The 25163-nt window shown below is 36.5% G+C and overlaps 1 protein-coding gene across 1 annotated transcript in view; it reads right to left on the reverse strand.

The window, feature by feature from the left end:
- Positions 1-25163, reverse strand: part of spon1a (spondin 1a) — a 57776-nt gene that overhangs the window by 8632 nt on the left and 23981 nt on the right. The window contains exons 7-8 of the mRNA XM_042213783.1: positions 9085-9149; positions 1445-1646 (exon numbers count right to left, since the gene is read on the reverse strand). Coding sequence (XP_042069717.1) covers positions 1445-1646; positions 9085-9149 — 267 coding nt within the window. The remainder of the gene's footprint in view (positions 1-1444; positions 1647-9084; positions 9150-25163) is intronic.

Below are 25163 nucleotides of genomic sequence, written 5' to 3' on the forward strand. Positions count from 1 at the left end.
TGTTATTCACATGCAATTTACTGACATTTATTTGAGGCAGAGATCTGCAGTCATTACATTATGTTAAAATGCATGTCAAGCTAAAGCCAAAAACTGTGGATTCAGACTTCCCTCAACCAGCATTAAAGAAGAACAATTGTTGAGGCTCATTGCCACAATTGCCTTTTATATTTCTTAGCCTACATACTTCTTTTGGTTCTTCTAGGTCCACTTGTGAGAGGAACAAGGTGTTCCTCTCACAAGTGGTAATTTCACATATTTTAAAATCCACTGCTGAATACAATTTTGTGATTGATTTGATTTGATTTTATTGATTAGCATTCAAATTCAAATCTCAGTGAAAACAGTGAAAAAACAAACAAACAAACAGTGAAAACAGAACAAAAATCTACCATAAAGAAAGAAAGCATGAGACAAGGCTAATCAAAAGGTATTGGCTGAAGCATTTGCTTATTACGCCAACCCTTTTCACAAAATATCTATCTAAATATCTATCTATCTATTTTGTATATTTGTACAGTAAAAAACAGAGGAAGAGAAAAGGTTAAATTAACCGATAGGCTGGCCAAAATAAACAAGAGGCTACAGTTCAGTGGGTGAACTGTATGAGCTCTAATACATCAGCCAAAAGTTTCATACATGTTTAGTTACAAAATTTGGTCAAACTGTAAGCCTAATCTCTTGGTGCTGACAGGAGATATTGAGCATGCAGCACCTGAGAGTGAGGGCTGAAGGAGGGACATTGCTCAAGGCTTTTAGAGGAGAATTGGATGGGCGATGACACTTGAATTGTTGCAGCCTGGCGGTTTGATGTGAGAGAGGGAGTGATTGTGAATGTGGGCAGACAGGCAGATGAAGAGGTTGGTATAATGACAAGGTCAAAATGTGAGTGTGAAGGGAAGTCTCAGCTGGTGATGAGAGCGAGGAAGGTTATCCAGGGGGTAAAAGGCAGAGCGAACAACAGCTTGCAAAAGGCTGCGATTGCCCAGGGAATGTGGGGTTGTAACCTTATTTGAGTGAGGGACACTAATGTTGTTGCTGCATCATTTTCAGAAGGTTTTAGTTAAAATTAGTTAAGTCAAACCTTAACTGCTTATTGAGCATGCATTAAGACAACTTAACTAATTAAATTAATAAGCTATTATGTTAACAAGTTTTGATATTCACATACAATGTTTAGTAACATCTCAGTAGTAAATTGTACAATCTTACATTTTAACAAACATAGAAACACTGGTATAAGTGCTTTCCTCACCATATATTAGATTAATGGTAGTTCCTCATGTTTCACTTTAGGAACGGCTGATGTCACAACAAATTTAAAAACATTTTACATAGCACAAGCACGCTTAGAGCAAAAACAGAAAAAAAACACTTTACTGTGCCATTGTTTGAGGGTAAATTAATAACATATTACATTTAATTTTATAAAATTTGTACCCACCTCATATGACACCCCACTATCAGTGCCTGCATCCCAGGGGATTAGGTCCTGGACCACCTTTTGGACCCAACCACACTCCTTTGTACACAAGTCCTCAGCAGACAGACCTACATTCCAGTCTGGACTGGGCCCCAACATCGTCAGGAAGGACATGAGGTGACGTGTCCGGTCTACTGAAAATTCTGCTGAGGGGGCAGCCCGCCTGAGGAAGAGCGTGAGTATGAGTTCTGAGTGCATCAAACCACTTTGTGACAAGTGGGAATCTCCAAAGGCTGTGGCACACAATGGATGTGTCCTTCATAACACCTTAGGGTAAACTGCACCTGTTCTGGACAAAATGTAATCCAGTAATGCATTTGCTGTATCCTCATGTGTTTGTGGGGCCATGCATTTTCAATTTTGCCCTCAAGTGTCCCAGAAATGAATGAAACAGTTTGCAGGTTACTGAGATTTCTGAGGTTGTGGAATGTTTAATCAGTCCATCAATCACAAAAGAGATATCCAGAGTTAGCTGAACCGAATCAGGTGTCTTTAATGTTGTGTACACATTCAAGCTGTGATGTGAAAATAAATATTTTGTACTCTGGTTCCTGGCACATTGGATTTTGCCATGCAACTTGGTCCAAGATTATTATATTTTCACAATGGTTAATATAAATTGAAGCAGAAATAAGAAAAACAACACTCTAAATATTATGCTCAGCTAGAAGGAAAGCTTATCTAATATTGGAATATTGTGGAATTTTACAGGCAGCATATAAGAAGATAAATATACAGCTTAAAAGTCATAGTAACTGATAAAAAATTCTTTGACATTTTTTAGATTCAGATTGTCAGACCACATCTATCTCCACACTACATTTACTCTGTTCTAACACTGGAGACTCACACACTTGCACCATCTTACTTGACCAATGATTGACAGCAAAACTAATTGCAAGAATTTTTCCAGATAACAGAAGAATAATTAGGAGCAAGAAGCTTCTTCTAAGAGATACAATTAGCCAGTGATTCCTCTTCACCTGTCATCATGGCTACATAAACCTATGACTTCAGCCAACTCTGTCCTGCACTTGCACATTCTGCTAATGATGCCTCTGAGGAGCTGAAATAACTGTTATCCCCTGAGAACACACAACTTGACTCAACTCCCCCGGGTCTCCGTTCAGAGAGTACTGCAAGTCTCCGCTTTATCTCAGAGTGCCACCTGGGTTCCACAAAAAAGTCAGGTGTAATTGACAGAAAAAAAAGAGACAGAACACGGCTGGTTGCAAATAAGGCAGGGGATTAATCACCCTAGATAACCCCAGTGAAATGTTTTACTAATTCCAAAATGTTTTGGTTTATAAATACGCGCAGGCGTGTTTTTGGAGAAGAGAGTTGATATAAATTTTAGTAGGTGTCAAAATGTTGCTACATGGATATATTCAGTCATTCCCATGAATATGACAGTTTTAAAAATGACTTGTGTGGGCGGTTAATCGGTGCGTTCGTTATGCTTGGTAAAGGAGACATAGACTACTTACTTAAGGTAAAGGAAATGTTTCTTGCATGCAAATCAAACAAATGAAAAACAAAGTTTTTTCTTGACAAAGTTACTTTTGATCGATTTCCACTGCTTCTTATTGCATTGCTAGCAATTGTTTTATATTCTATTATACGACATAAAGCTATTGTTTCATATCACGTGCATGTTTTGTGCACACAATATAAAATGGGCTGATGCTCTCACACTGCTTCCATAATGTTTAGGCTCAAACTCTAAAGAGGCCAATCCATTAACGATGTTTTTTTTTTTTTTTAATCCATGGTGAATTAAAATTTGATCATATTTTTCTGCGTTTATAAAATTTTGACAAGATCCCCAACACCACTGGCTGAAATGCAGCCTAAAACAATGACAGAGCCTCACCTGTGTTTTACAGATTGCTGTACTGTTGTACTTCTTTCCTGACCCCCTCGGTACATATTGATGAAAGGAAATTTTAGAATTTTTATCACTTCACGAGACTTGTTGCTACTGATTTTCAGTTTTTTCTCTCCGTTTCCCTTCCTTACGAATGATTTCTTAACAGTCACTATTTCAATGTGATCATTTATAGTTCAGCTGAAGGGTGAGCTCCATCTCTCAGGTCTTGTTGGGCTTTTTCCTGTTTTCTTAGGGACATGACTTTCAGATGCTGTTTTGTTGCAAATTGTTTTTTATGTTATTATTATTTTATTTTATGCCTCCCACTTTTTTTTTCATCCTCCACTTGTTTGGTTTCCTAATTTTTTTAAGGGCACACTGTACACCATACTGAGATATGCCAAGGTTTCTGGCTATAAGCTCTTTGGTATAATACTATTTTATGCCTGTCAAATTGTTTTATCACTGGCATTTATTGTCGATCCAACTCAAGAAATGGGAACAAATGATGTGTTTTTGTGACAGGCTGCTCGGAATAAAGTGCCTAAAGTGCCAATTTAAAATGGGCTTTTTGACAGCTTGTCTGTTGTGAGACACAACACTGGTTCATCGCTTGAGTTATGTCCCCTTTCGTATGCATGACCTAAAAATCCTTTTAAAATGGGCAGGTAATGGAATGAATATGAGCGAAAAAGCAGCCAGTGTCCAAAGTAAAATTCTGAAAGACCTTCAGAAAGCCTGGAAAACTATTGCTCAAGAGCACTTTAAAAATTAGAAGCAAGTCATTGCACAGGACTGTATAATAAAGTACTTAAAGCTTTTAGCTGCTATTCACATAAAACTCACAGAATAACACCATAGTCCTGGTTAGCGGGAGTGGGGAGGCAATAAGAAGCCAGTGTGAGTGTCATGGAGCTGTCAAGCTGCCATTTATTTATTTATCTTTTACAGACCAAAGATAGAAACAGTGAAACTAATAAAAAGATGTTTAGTTAGAAACTGAAAGCGCAACATTGTAGTGAAAAATGTGATTTAGGAGTGAGTCAGAGAATAAAGCGTAGACTCGTCAGAAGCCTTCAGGAATATCTATTATGTTAACGCCCACAACAAAATCTACTGGAAAACTGGTGTTGAAATGTTTTATTGACACCTATTTGGGACTGAAAATGTGTGTGTTTCAGTTTATAAGCAAACGCTGTCAATGAAGTTATGTTTGAGAAGTGGTCTTTAGTAGTTTGTGAAAATAAAGTTGTAACCTTCTTCTAACCTTTAGAAAAGGCTCAAACTGAGATTGTAAGAAGCAACACTTTGTGCACTAAAACGGATTTATTGCATTTTCGAAGAAAAACGATCTGTTTGTTTTAGCGCATCTTAACACAAAACCTCTATCCATACTGATGCTGGTGTTACAGTAGGCTTTGCAATATTTAGGAAAATAAGAGTTTTCTTCTTCAGTGGAAAACAATATTGACATGATAGTTCTTTTAATTACATGTTACATTTCTTATTACTGAAACCAACAGCGCTATTTCTGTAATATTTTATAGAGAGACAGTAACTAAGACTGCCTCAGACTCTCACAGTCAGGAAGCTGAGATAGATCATGACATTTACCTGGACTATTTCAGGATCAGTTACTTTTAATACAATTGCCAGCGTTATTTGTACTAGGTGAGAGTTCAGGTTTAAAATATTGTCTTTTAAACAAGAAAAGTACCAGTCTGTACTGACTGCAAAATGATATGACAGTGGAAGGACTATGGAAATACGAATGAGAAACCTAAGAAACATAATTTTTCAGATGTTTGTAAACAGAGTGTTGACTCGAAGAAACACCTGCAGCATACTGAGGCACAGAGCTGCTTCTTCACTTTGAGCGCTGAGTAGTTTGTTGGTTTATTTATTTATTTACTAGGTCAAGAGTTGAAAATTTTGAACTTTGGGTAAAAAACAGTGCTTCTTGTGGTTGTCATGTTTCATCCAAAACGTCCAATCAAAGTGAAGAGGTGTTTCATCCAAAACCTCCAATCAAAGTGAAGAGGTGTTGAGAAACACTACATCCCATCAACCATCCCAATGGAGATGGGATGCACAAATATTGGTCTCTGAGTATTCATGTCTGTACTACAACAATATTGCTATCAAAGTAATGCAACACATTACTTCCAAATATTGCGGACAAAACATCTCAGTCAAAAAAATCCTGCACCTCCTTTCAAATACTCTTAGCTGGGTATTTTCAGAAGAGGATCTGGCGTATCCAGCTGGCAAAATAGCTTTGTTAGACATGGCAACTTTGGGGAATACTCAGAGAACTGAACTTTCATCATGCTAGCTAGTCAAAAGAGCAAACTGAACATCTGGGGAAGTGATTCTTAGACAATCGGTCTAGCATTTCTTAGACAGATTGAAAAGAGGTGTTTCAGTAATGCTCAGTTTAAGACAATTTGTTTTTTAGCATTAAAGCACATAAACCTATTTTGGCAGGAATCTATAATAAAAGCATATTATTATGGACACTTTAACTTCGGGATAAAGGCCCATCTCTATTCTGTGTTTAGTCTAGGGGTTGTACTTAGACTTTGCACAGAAAAGTCATTCATACACCTAAAGAAGCACAAACATTGAGACACACCACCTTAGACATTTGCTCTGGTTTGCTGGTACCTTTAACACACAAAGGTACCAGCAAACCTTATGTTTTGCTGCCATAAATATCCATACACTGTATGTAATTTCATATGCGAACCTAATAAGACTCTTTTAAAAACTACATGGTGCATTTTCTAATTTCATGACTGAAATGTGTACTTAACTCTTTTGACGCACAGTGACCATGGTAATTATTTACATAAAATGTCCTTTCCTTTTTCCTCCTCCAACCAACATAATTGATCCAACACACTCTCGCATGTGCTGTTCATAATCACTGTGTGAAACAGTTAATTGGTTGCATATACAGAGCAGGGTAGGCTAATTAGCCCTTGTGGATATCATTGCTTCTATTTCTGGCTGTGTTCTTCCATTCAGATATTAATCCCATTGCCCTTATTCTAGCTCTGTGGTTGAAGAAACAACACACACACAACAACACACAGGACATTTTTCTATACTAACGGATTAAAACAGGTTCTTGTTGTTGACATGAATGAGAAAGTAAATGACTCATATGAATATAGGGGTAAATAAATAAGCAAACAGTAAGTTAGTGTCGCTGGTGGTTTTCCCTGATCAGCGAGCTCTGATGATCTACTTTAAAATGATAACTTCATCTTAAAAACTTCACACGATGATTTAGTCATGCAAAATCTTTCAAAAACTCACTGTATAGACTCTTTTTATTGCCTCCCATCTTTTTACTTCAAGGTAATCCCATTTCTTTATGTCTTAATGCAGTTAAAATATTAGTAAGATTAAAAAAAAAACAAAATATAAACGTGACTTTTTACTTTAAAGTTCAAATATAGACTCAATTTGCACATTCCCCAATGCCTTACAAAACAGCTCCACTGCCTCCAGTGCACTACCAATTAGTGTTAGTGAACTTGGGTGAAAAACTGAGTCATTTTTTCACAGTACTGAACAAACTCTACTGATAAGGCTTGCTTGAAATGGCTCAACAAATCCCTGAAATATTGGTAGGAAATCAGAACTGCACTGCAATCAATGATGCATTTAAAGAACCTAAGATGATTAAGATTTTGAAATTTCATCAATTAGAGATAGTGAGTATGTGTTTGTTCCTTAACCTCAGGTCCACGCCTGGGAGGTTGAGAGTTCTGTGCAATATGTTAGCTGTTTCTAAGACTGCACCCTTCTGGACAGAGACCTCTGATGTTGTATCTAGAAGCTGCTGGACCTACTCTTTCAGCTTGGGAGTTGTAGCACATAACGCTCCTATTACCACTGGGACCACTTTGGACTTCACCATTCCACATCTGTTCAAGTTATCCCTTCAGCCTTCGGTACTTCTCCGTTTTTTTCTGTGCTCTTTCTTTCTGATGTTGCTGTCCCAGGGGATTGCCACATCAATCATAACTGTGGTCTTCTGCTCCTTGTCAACCATCTGAATGTCTGATTTGTTGGCCAGCAGCTGCTTGACTGTCTGGACCTTGAAGTCCCACAGGACCTTGAAGTCCCACAGGACCTTGAAGTCCCACAGGACCTTAGCTTTGGGGTTCTTAACCACCTTTGGCAGTATCTCCCATCAGGAGCTGGGAACTTCCATGTGGCATGAATGTTCCTCTATGATATCCCAGTAACTTGGTTGTGCCTCTCACTGTATAGTGTCCCATATTGAATTTTTTTATATTACAGCTATGTGCTCGAGAGTCTCTGGGACATGGTTGCACAGCCTGCAACTTGGGTCCAGCCTGGTTGTTGCCTTACAAGAAAGTCTTTCTCCTTGGAAGCAAAATATGAAGAAATGAGGCTCAAGACTACGATAAAGCACTCTGCCAGCCAGTCCTTTTTCAGTAATGACCGTCTGTAGCTCCTTGCGGAGGGTGTTGATGACTGTGTGTACTAGAATAGACTGATTAGACCATATTCATAATGTTTGAAAAATAATTCACTGTAACTTTGTCAGGGAGTTTTTAATGTTTTATTTGATTATGCTTCAAATGTTATGTTATACTTATGTTCACATATTTCACCAGACACAGTTTTCTGTTGAAACAGGAAGCTGACCCTGTGACTCTGTGACTTTTACCGCAAGAGATCAGTACAGAAATACACATCCGCAGAAGTTGACTTGTATTATCTTATTCTTAGAAATTGACTTGTAGCACACACACTTTGTGACACACACACACACACACACACAGCTTACACACAGACAGCATCAGGACCTGCGTAACAGGAAATGTGATTATATTTGCATATTGATGATGTAACCTATAAAAATAAACGAATGCTGCAGTTCGGTGTGACTCTCTGTCTGAGTTTCACCCGTGCCGCACGTTATCAATCTCAAGTGTCTCAGTGTTGTTTACTCACCTGACTGTTTGTTAACTGTAAATCTCTGACAAACTTAAAATTAAAAATTTTAATAATCTGAAATACTGCATTTCTATTTTCATGACCTATAAGCCATAATCATCAAAACTAATTTTTTTTTTGAGATACACTAGTATATATCTGAGATATATTGATTTCAAACAAAAATCATCAAATTCCAGAAGTGATCCTAGTCAATTTAGATTAAACTTGTTCCTGTGTAGCAGCTCTGACACATTATAGCCCCATATCACATTATCACATTGCCAGGATTGGGTTTGATAAATTTATGATTTATTTGTTTTTGGTCTGTCATTGATCCACTGCAGATCCAAGATACAAATGAGTACCGCGGGCCTTGACAGTTTATTTTTGCTCACAAGCCTTTATGCATCTTTACACATCTAAGTCCTAAACAGTATTAAAAAGCAAGTTTAACTATTTGTATTATTCATTTTATACAATCAATTAGGGTTTTCAGGCAATTTATGAATTTTGTTTATCGATTTATAAGTGAAAAATGTTTTTTTTATGTATTATTGTCTAAAAGAGTTTTATTTCACAACCTCAGGAATATTTGAATGCATGACATGATAATTACCTAATTTATTTATTTATATTACGATAACTGAAACGTCCTGGTATAAAGCATAAAATAATGTCCTGTTACATTTCTTATAAACCTTCCAAAACCACAAATAGGCATCATCATAATTAAAGACATATCACTTACACGTTAAGCGGCTGCCAGGCGGGCCACTGTGCTTTCATTTTGATGACGGTCAGGACTTCATCACCCTACAGGAGAAAGATAAATGCACACAGATTTAGCGTTAGTCTGCTGAAATTATCTAACATCTCACTTCAAAAAGACCAGTGAAAGACTTTCCACACTCTATGACTTGGATACATGTGATATGTGTGGTTAAATAGCTGAATACAACGTATCCATAGATAGAATCTATACTATATAAAACTATATAAATGTATTGAAATTATTAGTAAATTAAATTTTATGGAAATTGTAAAAGCATCATATTTGATAAGACAGTTTGTAGAGCTTTTAATCTGGCAGTTACAAGAACTGCTATTGGCTCTGTTCCAGTTGGAACTCTCCACTCTCAATGACAACAACAAGAAATTACACATACATGCATTTTGTTGTCATCTCTTTGTGTTCGGTTTTCTTCTAAAATATATTCTCTATATCATAAATACTGTATCCAATCTTAATTCCATCTGTGATGCTATATCATATTAAGAAGGTTTATAACCTTTGCGTAAAATCCTCAGTCAGTCAGTTTTAAAACATAAGTTAACGCCACACTTGCAAATTTAAAGCGAAGTGTGAATATGAATATGACGTCGAGTTATCACTTTTGAATTCGTAGGTTAGTTCACATATTGAAAAAGGTTTTGGTTTGTATTTATGCAAAAGGAAACATTTTTATTTTCTCAGGTGTTTTTGTATTTAAAAGAAATGTCAGATAATAATGCAGCATCTCACATTACTACAACTTTGGTGTATTTGTTTTTATCTCGACCTGCAAAGGTGACTGAGGAGAAATGTTTTGGCCATCTAACTTTCCTGGCAGTAGGTTAGAATAAGAGTTTGTTTACCAGTTTGTAAACTAATGAAAAAAGAGCTAGCAAATATTGCTCTACGACCAATAGAAAAGCCATTAACACAACAAGCAATATTCAAGACTACCACAGTAACAAGGATCACAACTGCACAAGGCAAAAATGAACCCTTTTCTGACATTCTAGCCTTTTTGGAAGCTGGAAGGATACGTTTCAGCTTCTTTACCTGCAAACCCAGAAACAATAGAACCATATATTTTTACAATAACTACACTTGAATGGTAACATGTACTCAGAGGGCATGATTCTTGGGAAAAGTTCCTTTGAACCACCTTAGTCAACTTAGCCTTCCACTTATTTGTTTGTAATTGAGCCATATACTGCACTGAATAAAAAAAAGTGAAAAGGGATGTTTGTTTTTTTTCATATCAAAGTGTTAATGAAATGTCACAGTGGAGAGCTGCATGTAAAAGGTAACATGCTGCACCTTTCCTAATATGAGCATCTTTTTTTCTTTTACTGTGAAAGGACCTTCTTTAAAAGAGAATGACAGGAGATGATTAGATGTAATTGATGCCAAAATCTAAACCATTAGACTTTAAATGGGCACAATGTGTACCTGTGGTTGGGAAAATATAAGAGCACTTGAAAATAAACTAGTAAATATAAAGTATCAGGGTTAATAAATTTCTGCAAAGAGTAAAAAAAAAAGGACAGAGTAGAATCTCAGTGGTATTCCCCCGGCCGTATCTTAGATAGTGGCCGTCTGTTGAAAGTCTTTTCAGGAGCAGTAAAGAGGATGTCATCTAATATTTCCCATCATTACTCAGTAATTGCCAGATACCCATCACTTAGTAGCTCTCTAGACATTTTAATGGAATGGATAAGTGTCATAATTAATAGGAGACATGTCAGTATCTTGTCCGCAAGCTATGAAGCAGCCTCAGGCACATCTGCCCCTGCCCTCGGTACTATTAATTTTTAATTTACCTATAATTGACATCACCACTGACCTTATCTTCTAGTGAATTTTATTTTATGCTAAAATGTTCCAGTTTTCTCACTCAGAAGTTACACAACATGGTGCAGAGTTGCAGTTGTTAATACACACATAGACAAACACAGACAGTTTCTTACAGTTTCTAAGTTGGCAATAAGTGAAAGTTCACAATATCCACAATATACAGTTTCTTTGCAACTGTTAAAAAAATACATGAATAATGTTTGAGTTTTAATGTTAGTCACATGAAAAATATGTAAAGCAAGAGCATCACACAAGCAAATAGTCTAAAGCACCTACAGCACAACTCCTAGCAAAACAACCTTAGACCCTTATTGACTATGTTTGACATTGATATGAATTGCTCTTTTTGTAAAAAGGAAAAACAATGTTTTTATTCCCGTTCAAGAAGAAAGGAACCATCTGTCAATGCAAAATCCGAAAGGAAAGAAAAAAAAGAAAGGTAAAGGAGAACTGCTAACATCTGAGCCAAGCTACTGTAGCTTAAAGAACTGTTTGACTATCAAAGAGGTTTATGTGTCTATATTTTACTCTAAAAAAGGAAATAAAAATGTTTTATTTTGTAATTGTAAAATTATTACTTCTGAATTACAGAGAGATCATCCATCTTCTGTTGTGTATAAATATTTTAATGTATTAGAAGCACCCATGGAAACAAACACCCCATACAACTTTGTTGCTAGCTTTATCGAGCAGAACAGAGAACACACATTTATTGGCCTAATGAAAAAAATCTGCAACAGATCATTATCTTGGCACAAAATTCCAAGAGTCTGAATTAATTTTTTAATTAACATGTATAACGTTGCACAGATATTTTTTTTCTATGTTTTCTTATCGAGTGCATCTACCATAGATTGTCGTGCTGCTATAAGAAAATCTTTATCGCCTAAGCAACTGGTTACTGCAGCATCACTTTATGGCAGTGCCTCGAAAGACATAGAATATCATGCCATCATGTTTCTGCTTCCCAGATGGCTCTTCATAGAATTTATTAAGAGATGCTTTGATTTCATTACTGTCATCTTTTTTTCTGTTACTTTGTTTGTTTCTTTATAATATATAAATATAAGTTGTTTTAATGTTTTATGTTGCAGTTTTCCTGCTTAGAATACTGAATGTTATTGGTCAGCCTACACCACTAATTAATGGGGTTCTCAATGGAAGAATTATTTCAAATTTTTTGCTTTTCCTCATGTGTATGTCAGAGGCAGCCATAGAGGGATAGAATTTCAAAGATTCGGTGTAAGTAGACCTCCTACTGCCTAAATTGACTATAAATCCAGTAATGACAGGGAAGTCTAAATCTGAGCCCTATTACCAATGTAACTTGTCCTTTGCTTCCCCTGCAAACACATACAGTAGTTAGCTTTTCAGAGAACCTGTCATTTCCCTCAACTAATTAAATACTGAGCAAAAGCAAACCTATAAATCTTTTGCATTTCACAGGGTGGCAGCTGAGGAACAACTTCTCAGGAAGTCATTAGAATGGACTCAGAAAGTGTCTTTTCAATTTATATGCTTTAGAACAGAAAGAAAAAGCAGTTACTAATAAATCCACAGCTCTTTCCTGCTCTCACATGTCACATGTCCAATTCGAGTGTTTCCTCAAGTTATAAAAATGTCTATCCGGACAAACGTGCAGAATTTCATTTTTCATCAATCTTTGCTATTGAGTAAGTAAAATGTATTTATACAGCACCTTTCACAGATAAAAATCACAAAGTGCTTCACAATGAAACCAGAAATTTAAAAAAACATAATGTAACATAAAACAACAAATTAATTAAAGGCTTGTCTGTATAGAAATGTCTTCAGCTGTTCATTTAGGAAATATGATTTTTTTTTTCTTATTAGAATCAGAATCAGTGAAATCTATATAAATGAACCCCATTACACTAACACATCATGTCATACAATATAGTTAATTCCATTAATGACTCATCGTGTTGCGATAGCAGTCAGATGCTTCTGTCCAACAGGACAAACAAACCCAAGTACAAAGTGACATTAAAAATTAAAATATTCTATACAATAAACAAACATTTGAATACGAAACAAGGGCACATTTGTCAATGTAGAGCTAGTAATTACTGTCAGTAACCATTTAATTAATTTTATCTTTAGTTCTTTTTATTAAATTAAATATTAATTTAATAAATATTGATTATATCATATATAATTAATACAAATAATTACCTAATCATGTGACTTTGTCAAATGGGATTTGGAAATGTGAAAAAGGAAAAAGAAGTGTTTTATATTTCTTATATAAATGTAAACATTTCTTTCATGGTCTTAAGCATTTGAAAATAGTTCAGATAAAGATTTTTTTGCTCATGTTTATCAAGTCTAGAGTGTCTTTTTTTCAAATTATGTTACGGTTACGCATGAGTGTAGCAGATTGACTTATTACTGCTGATGATCAGACTCTTCTGATATAAAAACTGTTTTTTCTGACAGAAAAGTGACAGGATGTGAGAGTAGGCTTGAAAATGTAATAGTTTGGTATTTTGTTTATTGTTTCACAACCTACTAACAAAAATTCAGTCAAATTAAAAACACAACTGTATTCAAAATCTCATGAATTATTCCTCGATTAAACCCGGATAGAGGTCATACTTGAGGTGAACGTGTAGTCTTTTGGTCAAAAACATTGTAATTATTTCGGGAAATCAAAAATGTGCAATAGCAAGGACATGCATGAATAAATAATAAATCTTTCATTTGCATTGGATTTTTCTCTTGACCCTGTTAAAAAGAATCATCACTGGAATGGATCCCATTGACAGAGTCGTCGAAAGCCACTGGGTCAAGCCTTTCCTGCTGGGATAGAACTGACCTGTCGCACTCCCTCACACTGAGGAGATCAGCCATGAAATTGGCTCACAGCGAGCTGAAGGTATAGTCTTTAAGTGCTGCCTCAGCGAGGTAATATCCAAGTTGTGCATGGTTCCCTATTGGACAAAAGGGCAACCATCGGATCTTTTCCTTTAACTTCATTACCAAGACAACTGTGCAGGGTGGCTTTTCTTCAGCTGTTCTTCAGGTTAGGCAATGTTTTTATTCACAAAGATGAATTTACTAGTTGTGTACAATCTTTGATTCTCTGATCTGACTCTCAGTAATTTTCTCCTGTAAAATTTTTCACCTTTAAGGTCACACTGCTCCTTCTCCAACAGTCACACAAGGCAGCAGACACAGGGCAGTTCTTCACATGGTTTCATATGGGTAATACAAATTATTAGGTGCCTTACAAATTGGCACCATACACAAATTTGAGTGGCCTAATTTTAAAGCTTAAATATGGTTTATTGCCCCCCAAAAAGCAATAAAAGTTCTAATTAAGAATAAGAGCTCATAAAGAAGTATGTCATTCAGGCACCATGAACATGAAAACATGGAGGGTTTCAGATGAAGATGCTAAAAGAGTCATTATGGTGAGTCGGGAAAAGAGAAAGCATCTGCTAACACACAATCAACACCAATAGATTATTTATAGTATTGTCATATTTGTTTTGTTTACTAATATAATTAACAGATATTACTGTTTAATATTTCAAATATATAACATTGACACACAAAGAAAGGAAGAGAAGGAGAAAGACACTCAAACAGACCTGCAGCTGTTGCATTCTACGCTAGCATAAACATGTTATTTTAAATATTGTTTGCATTCAAATACTGTAATACTGTAAAAAAAAAAAAAAAAAAAAAAACTCTGAAGAGTCCTTTTCATAACAGAGCAGTATTTGTATCCATTAGAGAAGACACATCATGCAGTGCAGATGACATACTCTCTCATCTTGGAGGGAAAAGATTCATATTGCATGAATAATTTCCATCCAGTCCTGACAAGCGCAGTGAACATTCATTTGTGCTGCTTGATTTAGCATTTGTAATTCCCTGTTAGGCAAGAAACGGCATTTAAACTGGCATCATTGCAAATAAGAAATGGTTAGCAACAGAGTCACAGTGTTAATATGGTTTAATATTGGCTGCATGCCCTACTGACATTTGTAATGGTTTCATATGAATGTGGCTGGAATGGCAAACATACATTTGTTTACACGCTTTAATGCAGCAAAATGAACAATCGCAAACCTGTCCTAAATCTGCATCGCTTTTTCAGTCATGATAGTGATGATAATGTAACTCAAACACTCAACATTTACAGAGAGTAACAAAAACACATAAAAGACTAAATCTGAGGAAAAAAAAGTTACGCAACTTTAGGATATTATGATGTTGTTATTGTTTGTTTTGGGGTTTTTTGTTTGTTCCTTTTTTACTGAATATACAACACAAAAATACGCTCAGGTTAATTTCAAAATGACTTCACATTTGTTTCACATTAAGTTAACCTTCACACACAGCTGTGTTGTACATGGATGGTAAAACAGAAATAGTTATTTAATGTTAGATATATAAACGGAATGACAACTTAATATGTGGATTATGGTGAAGGGACCAAATCAGAAAACATCTCCAACAACTGGAAACACATAAGGCAATGTACATATTTGTATTTGGTTTAGTTACGTATACAAGAATGTATTTGTCACAGTTAGAGAAAGACTGTTTACTTCATTTAGGTTAAGAAGGCTTTACAGTCATGACTACACAAATAAACACCTACTATAGGGAACATTCATTCATTCTACTAAGTTTACTACTAAGTCTACTCAGCTACCATACTAAGTTTGGATAGTTAATAGTGCGTAGTTAATTAAAGCATTTATAAATAGCTTTAGAATTTGAGTTGTGTTTGGGGTCTTCAAATACACTCACATAACTGATTTTTTTTTATCTGAACACCTGATAAAGCAACTTATTGGCAGAATTCTTTCAGTCCTCAAGTTTTCACATTTTAGGGAAATAGTCTGTAATGAAAACTTGATTTCCCTGTCACTGATGCAGATTCACATAAATTAACAGAATACTCAAATGCCAGGGATAAGGCATAAACATTGTAATAAATCACATAGCTTTCATGGTGAAAGCAAATCATTGATTTGCTGATTATCTAACAGAAATACACCGTTCAACCCTGAAGCTGCCACTACCAGCTTTTAAGAGCTGTCACATAATTTATTCCTACAAGTATCCACCTGCTGAAAGGTCAATAATCAGTGACAGAATAAACTATTCAGACTGTTCTTTTGTGTACACTTATTGCCTAACTGCTTTATACTACAAATCTTTTAACTGCACTGTGACATTTTTATTTGTATGCCATACATCCCATTTCTTCTGCTTATCAAAAGTCAGTGTTAGCTGCAGGCTAAGCAGAGTATTCCACATCTCCCTGCCTACAGCAATGTTCTCCATTTCCTCCCAGGGTAGCCAAAGGCATTGCCAGGCTAGCTGCGATATGTAATTCCTCCACTGAGTTCTGGATCTTTTTGGGGGGTTTCTGTCTAGCTGGAAGTAAACCTTCAAAGAAAGGTGGATTATATGGTATTGTATGATGACCAGTGCCCCTAGGACGTACTGATTCACTATTTTTTTTTTCATGATCTGGTCACAAAAATGAAATGAAATAGTCCATTGTGTTGGCAAAATCTGCACCAGAAACAAGACCAGAGCAATTGTTCTGTTACTTTCTCTGCATGTTTTTGTATGTCTGTACCATAAGATACAAAATTTCTTGGACAATAACACCACTTTTGTAATTTTGCCTCTGTACATATCCATAGATTTTAAATCACGCAATCAAGACGGGAACACAGTTCACCGTGCCATCGGCAATTGCAGGTTAAAGCTGTATCATGCAAACAAGTGAACACGGGAACATGATCCAGAAACAGTGAACATTTAAAGTGGACTAAGGCAATGCTTGAAACTGTTCTTTGGTCAGACAAACAAAACTTGAAATTCTTTTAGAAAACATGGCCACTGTGTAACAGGTGGATCAAAGAGGTGAGGAACACTCAGTTCAGAGATAGCCTTCACCTCTGATAGTATGGGGCTACATTAGTGCCTATTGAATTGGCAGGTTGCACATCTGTAAAAGCACTATCGGTGGTGGAAGGTATATATAGGTTTTAAAACACATGCTCTCACCTTCCATATTTCAGGGAGACTATGCTCAACCTTATACTTCCTCTGTTTTAACAGCAAGACTGTCTGGGTGCTGAACTGCCTGTTATTGAGACCTTTGACCAGCTGAAAACATTTGGTACATCATGAAATGAAAAATATGACAAGGACGACAGAGGACTGTTGAGCAGCTGGAATCCTGATGCAATCAAATTCATCAAATTCTTTTTAAAAAAAAATTAACTGTCACATTTTCTCATTTTAAACATCTGATATTTTTTATATGCTTAATTATGAATAAAACATGGTTTTATGAGATCTGCAAATCATTTTACTCACATTTTTGGAGTTGGTGTTGTACTAATGGCTAATGCTACTTCCTAGTGGCTATGCTAACACGAGGGAGGGAACCAATTTCTCACTCAATGCAATAGCAGGAAGACAAAGCTGTGACAATAAAGCTTCTTTTCAGATCCCTCAGGAAGCTCAGCCTCAGCAGACGCTCATATAATCACCATGCTAAAAACATCATTAGTGCTAATTACCATGCAAATACCTCAGTTATTTTGTCACCTCAATATTATTACCATAAGAAAAAAACATATTTCCTGTGTGTGCAGAATTATGCAGATTAGTCATTCATATGCTTTGCCACCACTAACCTGACCTGACATTGAAGACTCTAAATAACTATTGTGTTAACTTATAATTTGTTTTACATGCCTGCAATTTCAGATGTACTTCAATATACTTTCAATGAATTATTATTATTATTATTATTATTATTATTATTATTACACAGAACTTCCAACATTGTTTGATTATTGCATAATGCTCTTGGTAATAAGATGTGGGTCAGAAGGATTATTCTTAATGAAGAGATGCCAGAATATCCCTTCTGTATTTAAAATGGTCAAACTATTCCCTAGGACAGTACAATTATGTAGAATTAAGAGCTGTTTTCTGCCTCTGAGCCAAAGCCCCACTTGGTCTAAAGCAGTCTTTTCCCCGGGTGAGATACGAGCATGTCTGATGTTGTAATCAAAGTTCTGCTCAGGAATCTCTGATCTGTCTGTCCCAGCACGTACTCCAAACTATTAATAGACATGAAAAAATTGCTTCGAAATTCCAATGGGATGCAAGCTGGCTGTTATCAGCGCATAGCGTAAAGGCTTACACAGCCTTTAGGTGTTAATTAAATCTCCACTGACATTCCCATATCCTGCCCTGCAGAATAGGCTGCAGCTCAGATATTGCATAGGTGAAGTCACTTCAGTCACACCAATCTTGCTCAAAACAGGACAGGAGAACATCCCACAGGCTATGGGGAAAATGTGGTGACAAGTGAATCATCCATGCTAAAGGCAGATGGGTTTGCAAGCACTCACTACTTCTCTAGAGAGCTATGAATTGATTTGCTGACCATGGTTGTCCTCAGTGGCAATCTCTGAGCCTTGCAGCACAGTCTGGAAGGCTATAGTGCTGCCTGGCACACTCATTCATCAAGCAACCTGAGCCATCATACAGGCAACTCCAGCAAACCTGGGCCCAGGGCTAGGGTATATTATTAGAGATGAATTGAGGTAACTGCCTTTGATGACCCAGTTTAGGGTGTCTCTGCTCTCTATGCTTTTTCTTCCATTTTACTAACTTTCATTCTTACTTTCAGAATTGGTGCTCTCTAAGGAGGTCAGTGGCCACTGTGGTAAGATGTACTGCACTGCAGAGTATGTGATGATCATAAAACTGCCAAATGTTAGTAATATTAAAACCAGATATAATCCAGCCATGCATCGCCATCCATACAAAATTAGATACCTTTAAATCATTACTGACTCTACAAACAGCTATGAATCAGAATGCATAATTCAGTCTGGAACTCACAAGAGACATTAACTAAGCAAGGGGGTCACACATGCTAAAGGCAAAACATAACTTAGCATAAATACACAGTATGCAAAACAACAAAAACTGTCAGCGCTATATCTCTGTGCTGCATATATTGTATAACAGTGCATAGCTATTTTACAACAACTGAGCTCAGCTGCAGTGCACAAATAAAGAACACAACTATCTATGCAGACACCACTGTCCCCGTTAATCTTTACATGCAAGAAAGTTATTATAAGGCAGCTTTAACACACATACATGAAATTAAACATTTACCAGTTCTGATACAATGACCAGACAGTTTTACTGCCTCTAAAATCTTCAATGCAAGAAGAAGCTGACCCAAGCAGATAAAATTAATATCATGTGTTTGTTAGTTCTCTCTAAAGGCAGTGAAGAATCATAAGAGTGTTTTGTTCGTGTGAAACACACACACAGACACACACACACACACCCACGCACACACACAGAGAGTAATGAGCTTTTTAATGCATTTGAGGAAATAATACATTATAAATGAAAGACACTGCATTAAAAGTAAATGAATAAACAATAAACCCAGGATTTAAAAAAAAAAAGCTCTAGTGGTACAAAAACAGTGTTTCTAGACAATAAATCATGGCTGTCTCCCTGACTTTCATACGAAGCAACTGTAGACTAATGATAGTGATGATGAAAGATAAAGCTATCTATTCCTCTTTTCCCTCTCACACGGTTCGATTTTTATCTCGAAACCTGGTACTAAACCATTATAAATATACTCACACAGTGTGCTCTATTATTACCGAATGCAGCTTCTATCACTGAATGTTGCAGGACAGAAGCATCCGTTGGAGGTGTAATTTGTAAACGTCCCACATTTTTAGTCGTTTTTTTTTTTAAGATTTTAAAACAAATAATGCAGCTTACAGGTTCATTTGTTGCCTAAAAATGCGTGGATTTATCTCATGTGTTCTGAAAGTAGCTGATAGCAGCTGAATGGCTGCTGCCACACATCAGCTAGAATGTAACTGTGACTCTCTGTGCCTCTTCATGTTTAGACACAGTTTTTCCTTTCATTATATTTCACTAATGCCCACAGCAGCTGTTTGTTTTACCAGCAATGTAATAATGCAATAACCTCGCCAGCTAAATCTTTCTATGGATGAATTTAGTGGCGTACAATCACAACGTACTCTGCAACAGAGGCTTCATGGTAGTGTCTTAATGGTTTGCTAGGTCCTTAGCTGTCAGTCAGTATTTCTCTGTTTGATCTGTTTAACCCATGCCTGTGAAGACATACCCGTAGTCCCCAATCTGCCAAATGATATGGAGATTGAGGTGAATAGTGGGCCTCAGACCCATGGTCTCATTTTCACGGGGACAACATAACAGGTAAGAGCTATTACTGAAAACAGATTTATCGCGGCACCTCATGAATAAACGATTACACAAATTTCTAAAGATGATTTATTTATTTAGTTGGCCTTCATCTCATGACCATCTTTAAAAAAATTAGAGACGCTTCCATTCTATAATTCAAAGGTAAGTTCAGACTTTGTAATGGAAAATACTGCATGCAGGTTGTACTGTAACTTCACAATATGTTACCATGATTAACCAGAAAAAAAAACTATTTTTACCAGTATTTTTTGTTTAATTTGTTACATCAAATGTTAACCATGTACAGTAAATTAGAATAGCTTCAGTTCCCAACAGATGGGAAGGAAAACTACACTGAGTAATACAGCCTTTTGCAGTTGAGTAAGCATGTGTGTGAGCATGTGAAAGGCATATAGTCCCATGCATATATCTCATTAACCATGTACACTATTCTGCTACTGAGTGCATGCTTAATTTAAACATACTTTCTCAAACCATTTCCCAATCCCTCTATGCCGCTTTGCCAATTCCTTATACTTTGTTCTAGATCTGCAAGATGTAGCAGTCTGGACACTTAACAGCAGAATACTCACACACAGGCAGTGCCACGTCAACTAGGAAATCTGAAGTTGACTTCACAAACAAACAAGCTCAAAAGCACACATGCATATAAACAGATAAACACATGAAACACAAGGGAGGTATTAATAGCTTTGATTATGTTTCTCCCTGATAAAAGGGAGAAAGCTAACCCTTAGAGACAACAAACTGAGCACTAAGTCAAAGCATCTCAATGTTTAGCATAAATTTTAATTTTAACTTCCCTAAACTGTGTCATCTCGCACTCCGAGGAACTGACAAACATTCACAGGAAAATTCTGGCACATCCAAACAAGACACACAGGGAAAATAAGCAGTCTTTGAATGCCTTGAAACATTCACATGAGGGACTACAGCACTGCCTAGTCCTCTCTATGGGACTTGGTATTGGGATGGCTTTATCAAAGCTGCCTCTGGCCAAGATGTGTGAGATTCCAGAATAATCCACCTCTTATCCTTATGACTGTGTAGGCAGCCCTGAAATGTGAGTCAGCCAGTTACACCCAATGCCAGTTAACTCAACATTAGGGCCACACACACACACACACACACACACACACACACACACACACACACATACACAAATGGAGGACATATAAAAACATATCTGTATGAATACGTCTCGCTGTTATAACCTGTTAATATAAAAATGCATTTCTGTGTGCAGTCAAATGCACACAGAGAGACACATACACAAAGCACACACTGGCTTACTTTTACCCCACCAAATTTTAAAATGTGCCTGCCTCTGGCTGTACTGTTCGATTGTGGGAATCATAATAACAGTTCTGGGAGCCAAAGCCCGCATTAAGATTTTTGAGAGCTTTGTTTTCTCAAACAGGAATATCTCTGCTGGGCTTGACAGGCCAAGAAAAAAATGCCAGCTGAAATTAAAGAATTATTCATTCCTAAAGTCGAGGGTTTTTTATTCGTTTGTTTGTTTTTGTTCATATATATATATATATATATATATTCTACTACCCAGAAGACAAAATGTGAAGAAAAAGCCAAGGGGGTTGGTACTGTGGTAGTGGGTAGTGAAGTGTTAGGAATTTCTGCATGCTCTTTCACCCACTGAGGTTTGGCACCGTCCAACACGGCTTGGCAAGGCTGGATACAGAGTTAGGGTCAAGACTTCACTCTGTTGGAGGCCCCTTTAGAGCTAATTGCTATCCCGTTGTGGCAAACCTGAACTTGTGCACCAGCATGCAAGCACAGACACACAAGAAGTACAAAAACGGTATACTAGAGTTTAGTACAATCATTAAAGCCACAAAACGGGAGGGGGAAAAACAAGCATGCAACTTATGTGGCAATTGTAGTGTACTAATATATTAATACAACAGTACTTAAGATAATACATAGCTATTTAGACATGTATGAAATTGTTTATCCAACCAAAGAATTGGAAGATCCTCATCTGGCAACAGTCTAGGACATGGCCTCCTTTAAGACAGTGAGTTTCCCCTTTCAGTGCTTCATTATATTATAACATGGTTGAGAAAGATTTAGCTCAGAAGCACTCGAGTGTAAAAATCTGAACCACCGTGAATTCAAACGGAATTTAAAACCCCCAGCACCTGCACAACTTGACCCCTTTTAGTAAGCCACTTGTCTTTCTGTGTCATTGACTTCATAAAATATACAAGGAGAGTGCCTACTGTATGAATCTCATAAACACATTTCCACACATGCAATCATGTCAACAGTCATTAAAACAAAGAGTGTGTGTTTTCAGCAATTGTGAAGTACACGATGTCATGGAACACACAATAAAAATAAATAAAATTTCATTGATGCATCTATACAGGTGGTCAAATATTTTTTAAGTAATGTAAGTGTTTGCAGGTTTTCCTTTTACACCCAGTAAAACACTAATACTCAATTACATGACTCTTTAATTACATCAGAAAACCTTCAGTATAAGAAAATAAGTAAAAAAAATAAAAAAATAAATGCATCCACTCATGATGAAAATGTGAATACAAATTTGAACCCACTTTGAAATTTGTATGCTTTTGTAATTCTGGTTTCATGATGTGCTCCTGATGTGTATTTCACGCTCAGCCGTGCACACATTTGTCCAGATACTTTTGAGGTTTCTGTAGCTGTTCCTGTGCAAATTATTGCATTAGTGGAGTTGTTGGTTAAAGAAAACAAAATCCAGCTATATAAAACGAAAAATGAAAACAACAAAACAGCATCGATTCCTCATAAAGAAAAAACACTAATAGAAATCGAAGATAACAGAACATTACTTTATTCTTCTCATCAAAGACTAGATGAAAAGTAGGAATGTCACCAGAACCAATTCTTATGATACCTTTCATTAATAAATTCTAAAAATGGTACTTCAAATCAGTGCTTGATTTTGGGGGGGGGTTTTTGTTTTTCTTTTCGGTCGTTCTTCTTTTTTTTTGCTTTTTTTTTTGCTTTGTTTTTTTTGTTTTTTTAACCAGTGGGGTTTGTGTTTGGTCAATACTACCAAGACAGGTAATTAAAGTATAGCAAAAACCACAGGGAATAAAGATTTCAATGCACTGAAGAGTGGTTTTGAGGTAATTCTCTGTATACAAGCAGAAACACACATACACACCTGCTCATTCAGACTGAGTCAAGGACCCAAAGGAACCTGCATATCTATTATTCTCTTCCCACGCTCCTAACTACAGGCCTCCCACTTACAGATGGCAGACCTTACTGTTCTGACAACAACTTAACTGAAGAATTATCATTTGAATTCTTGTTAGGAGCACACAAAGGGGAATCAGAAGGAGGAAAACATTAAAAACAAGCTAACATGTTTTTCCCATAATACCTGTTGTTCTCCTAGTCAGCTCTAATCCTACCTTTAGCTTCCATCAGCAAGACAATTTGACAGTAATAAAATGCAAGCAGCAATCAGGGTAACAGCTTTCCCAACTGAATGAATCCAGCTGAGAAATCTCATACATTAAGCTCTAACATTCAAAATGGAATTTAGAGGGGATCTCAGTCACTTTTACAAACAAAATTAAAAAAAATAAAAGTGCAAAAAAAAAAAGGCAATATTTTAAGGGCAACAGGTGCATCTGTTTATACAGATCTGCATTTCCTGTCATTAATCTGTAATGTCTCTTTCTGGCTCTAGCCCGAGTGGTGTTATCGCCACTCTATGACACAGCTGCAGAGCTCACGATAATAGAGAATTCCGTAAGCGTCTGTACTGTGCAATAATGAAAAACACCCCATGCTGTGAAAGGAAATAGAAGATTTCATAATCCGTCTAAGGCCTTGGCCCTGGCCGCTTGTCCTGGAGAGAGTCTCATTAAACTTCTCATTAGTGACACACTGCGCGTCTATAATGATTGAATGCATATACAAATCACCTCAAACATGAAAGGAGGGACAACAACAATGAACTCTGGCTGCATCCCGGTGCTGCCAAGTCCTCTGATAACCGCATTTGTATATGACATATGGAACAGTATGCACATCTGTTTACTGTCCGAAAGCCATTTTTTATAAAAGAAAAAAAGTGTTCGGTCCTGCTTTACATTCTGCATCTCACCTACTAAAGCTACTTTACATATGTCTTAAGACATGTGTCCTTTTATTTGACATTGGACCAAAAGACCTTTTAAACCACTGAAAAATGTAAGTTTATGGCAATTATTTCAATATATAAATCCTTAAATGAGTAATTACAGTAACCTTTGTCATTTTAGTTTAATTCGTTTAGTTGTATGGCACAAGCTACATAGATGATATGAGGCTGAAGGGTTCATTTAAAAAGTCTCTGGCAGACTTTTTAAAGACAGTTTTATATGGAACTGCTTGTTAATTATGCAAGACAAGCAGAAATCTAGTGGAGATGGATAAGGTAAATATAGCCACCTGTGCATGTCACATCAATATATTTTATCATTCTTCTTCTAAAAAGAAAATCCAATACTAAACATTGGTGCTGTTATCGGTAGAGGTGTACTATACTGAAATTCCAATTTTAAAGATGTAGCTAATCCCAGAGGATATGAGATGTCAAATATTTTTCGCCACCTATCTGAGGAGCAGGAGCAGCAAGACACATTGTAGAGCCAACCCTTGTTCTAGGTCTGAAAGGGTGGCAAAGTTGAATATAAAATAAAGTCATCATAGTCTGAACTGACAGAGGCAAGATAGAAAAAGACTGTCTGTAGAAATGTTTTTTGGGGGGTTTTCTGTGTGTGTGTGTGTGTGTGTGTGTGTGTGTGTGTGTGTGTGTGTGTGTGTGTGTGTGTGTGTGTGTGTGTGTGGTCTGCATAACTGCTTGGCTCTGCAAATGAAACTTTCTA

The sequence above is a fragment of the Haplochromis burtoni genome, unplaced genomic scaffold (genome assembly GCF_018398535.1).
Source record: "Haplochromis burtoni strain Fernald_Lab_line unplaced genomic scaffold, NCSU_Asbu1 Contig_11, whole genome shotgun sequence".
In the NCBI taxonomy this organism is placed as follows: Eukaryota; Metazoa; Chordata; class Actinopteri; order Cichliformes; family Cichlidae; genus Haplochromis; species Haplochromis burtoni.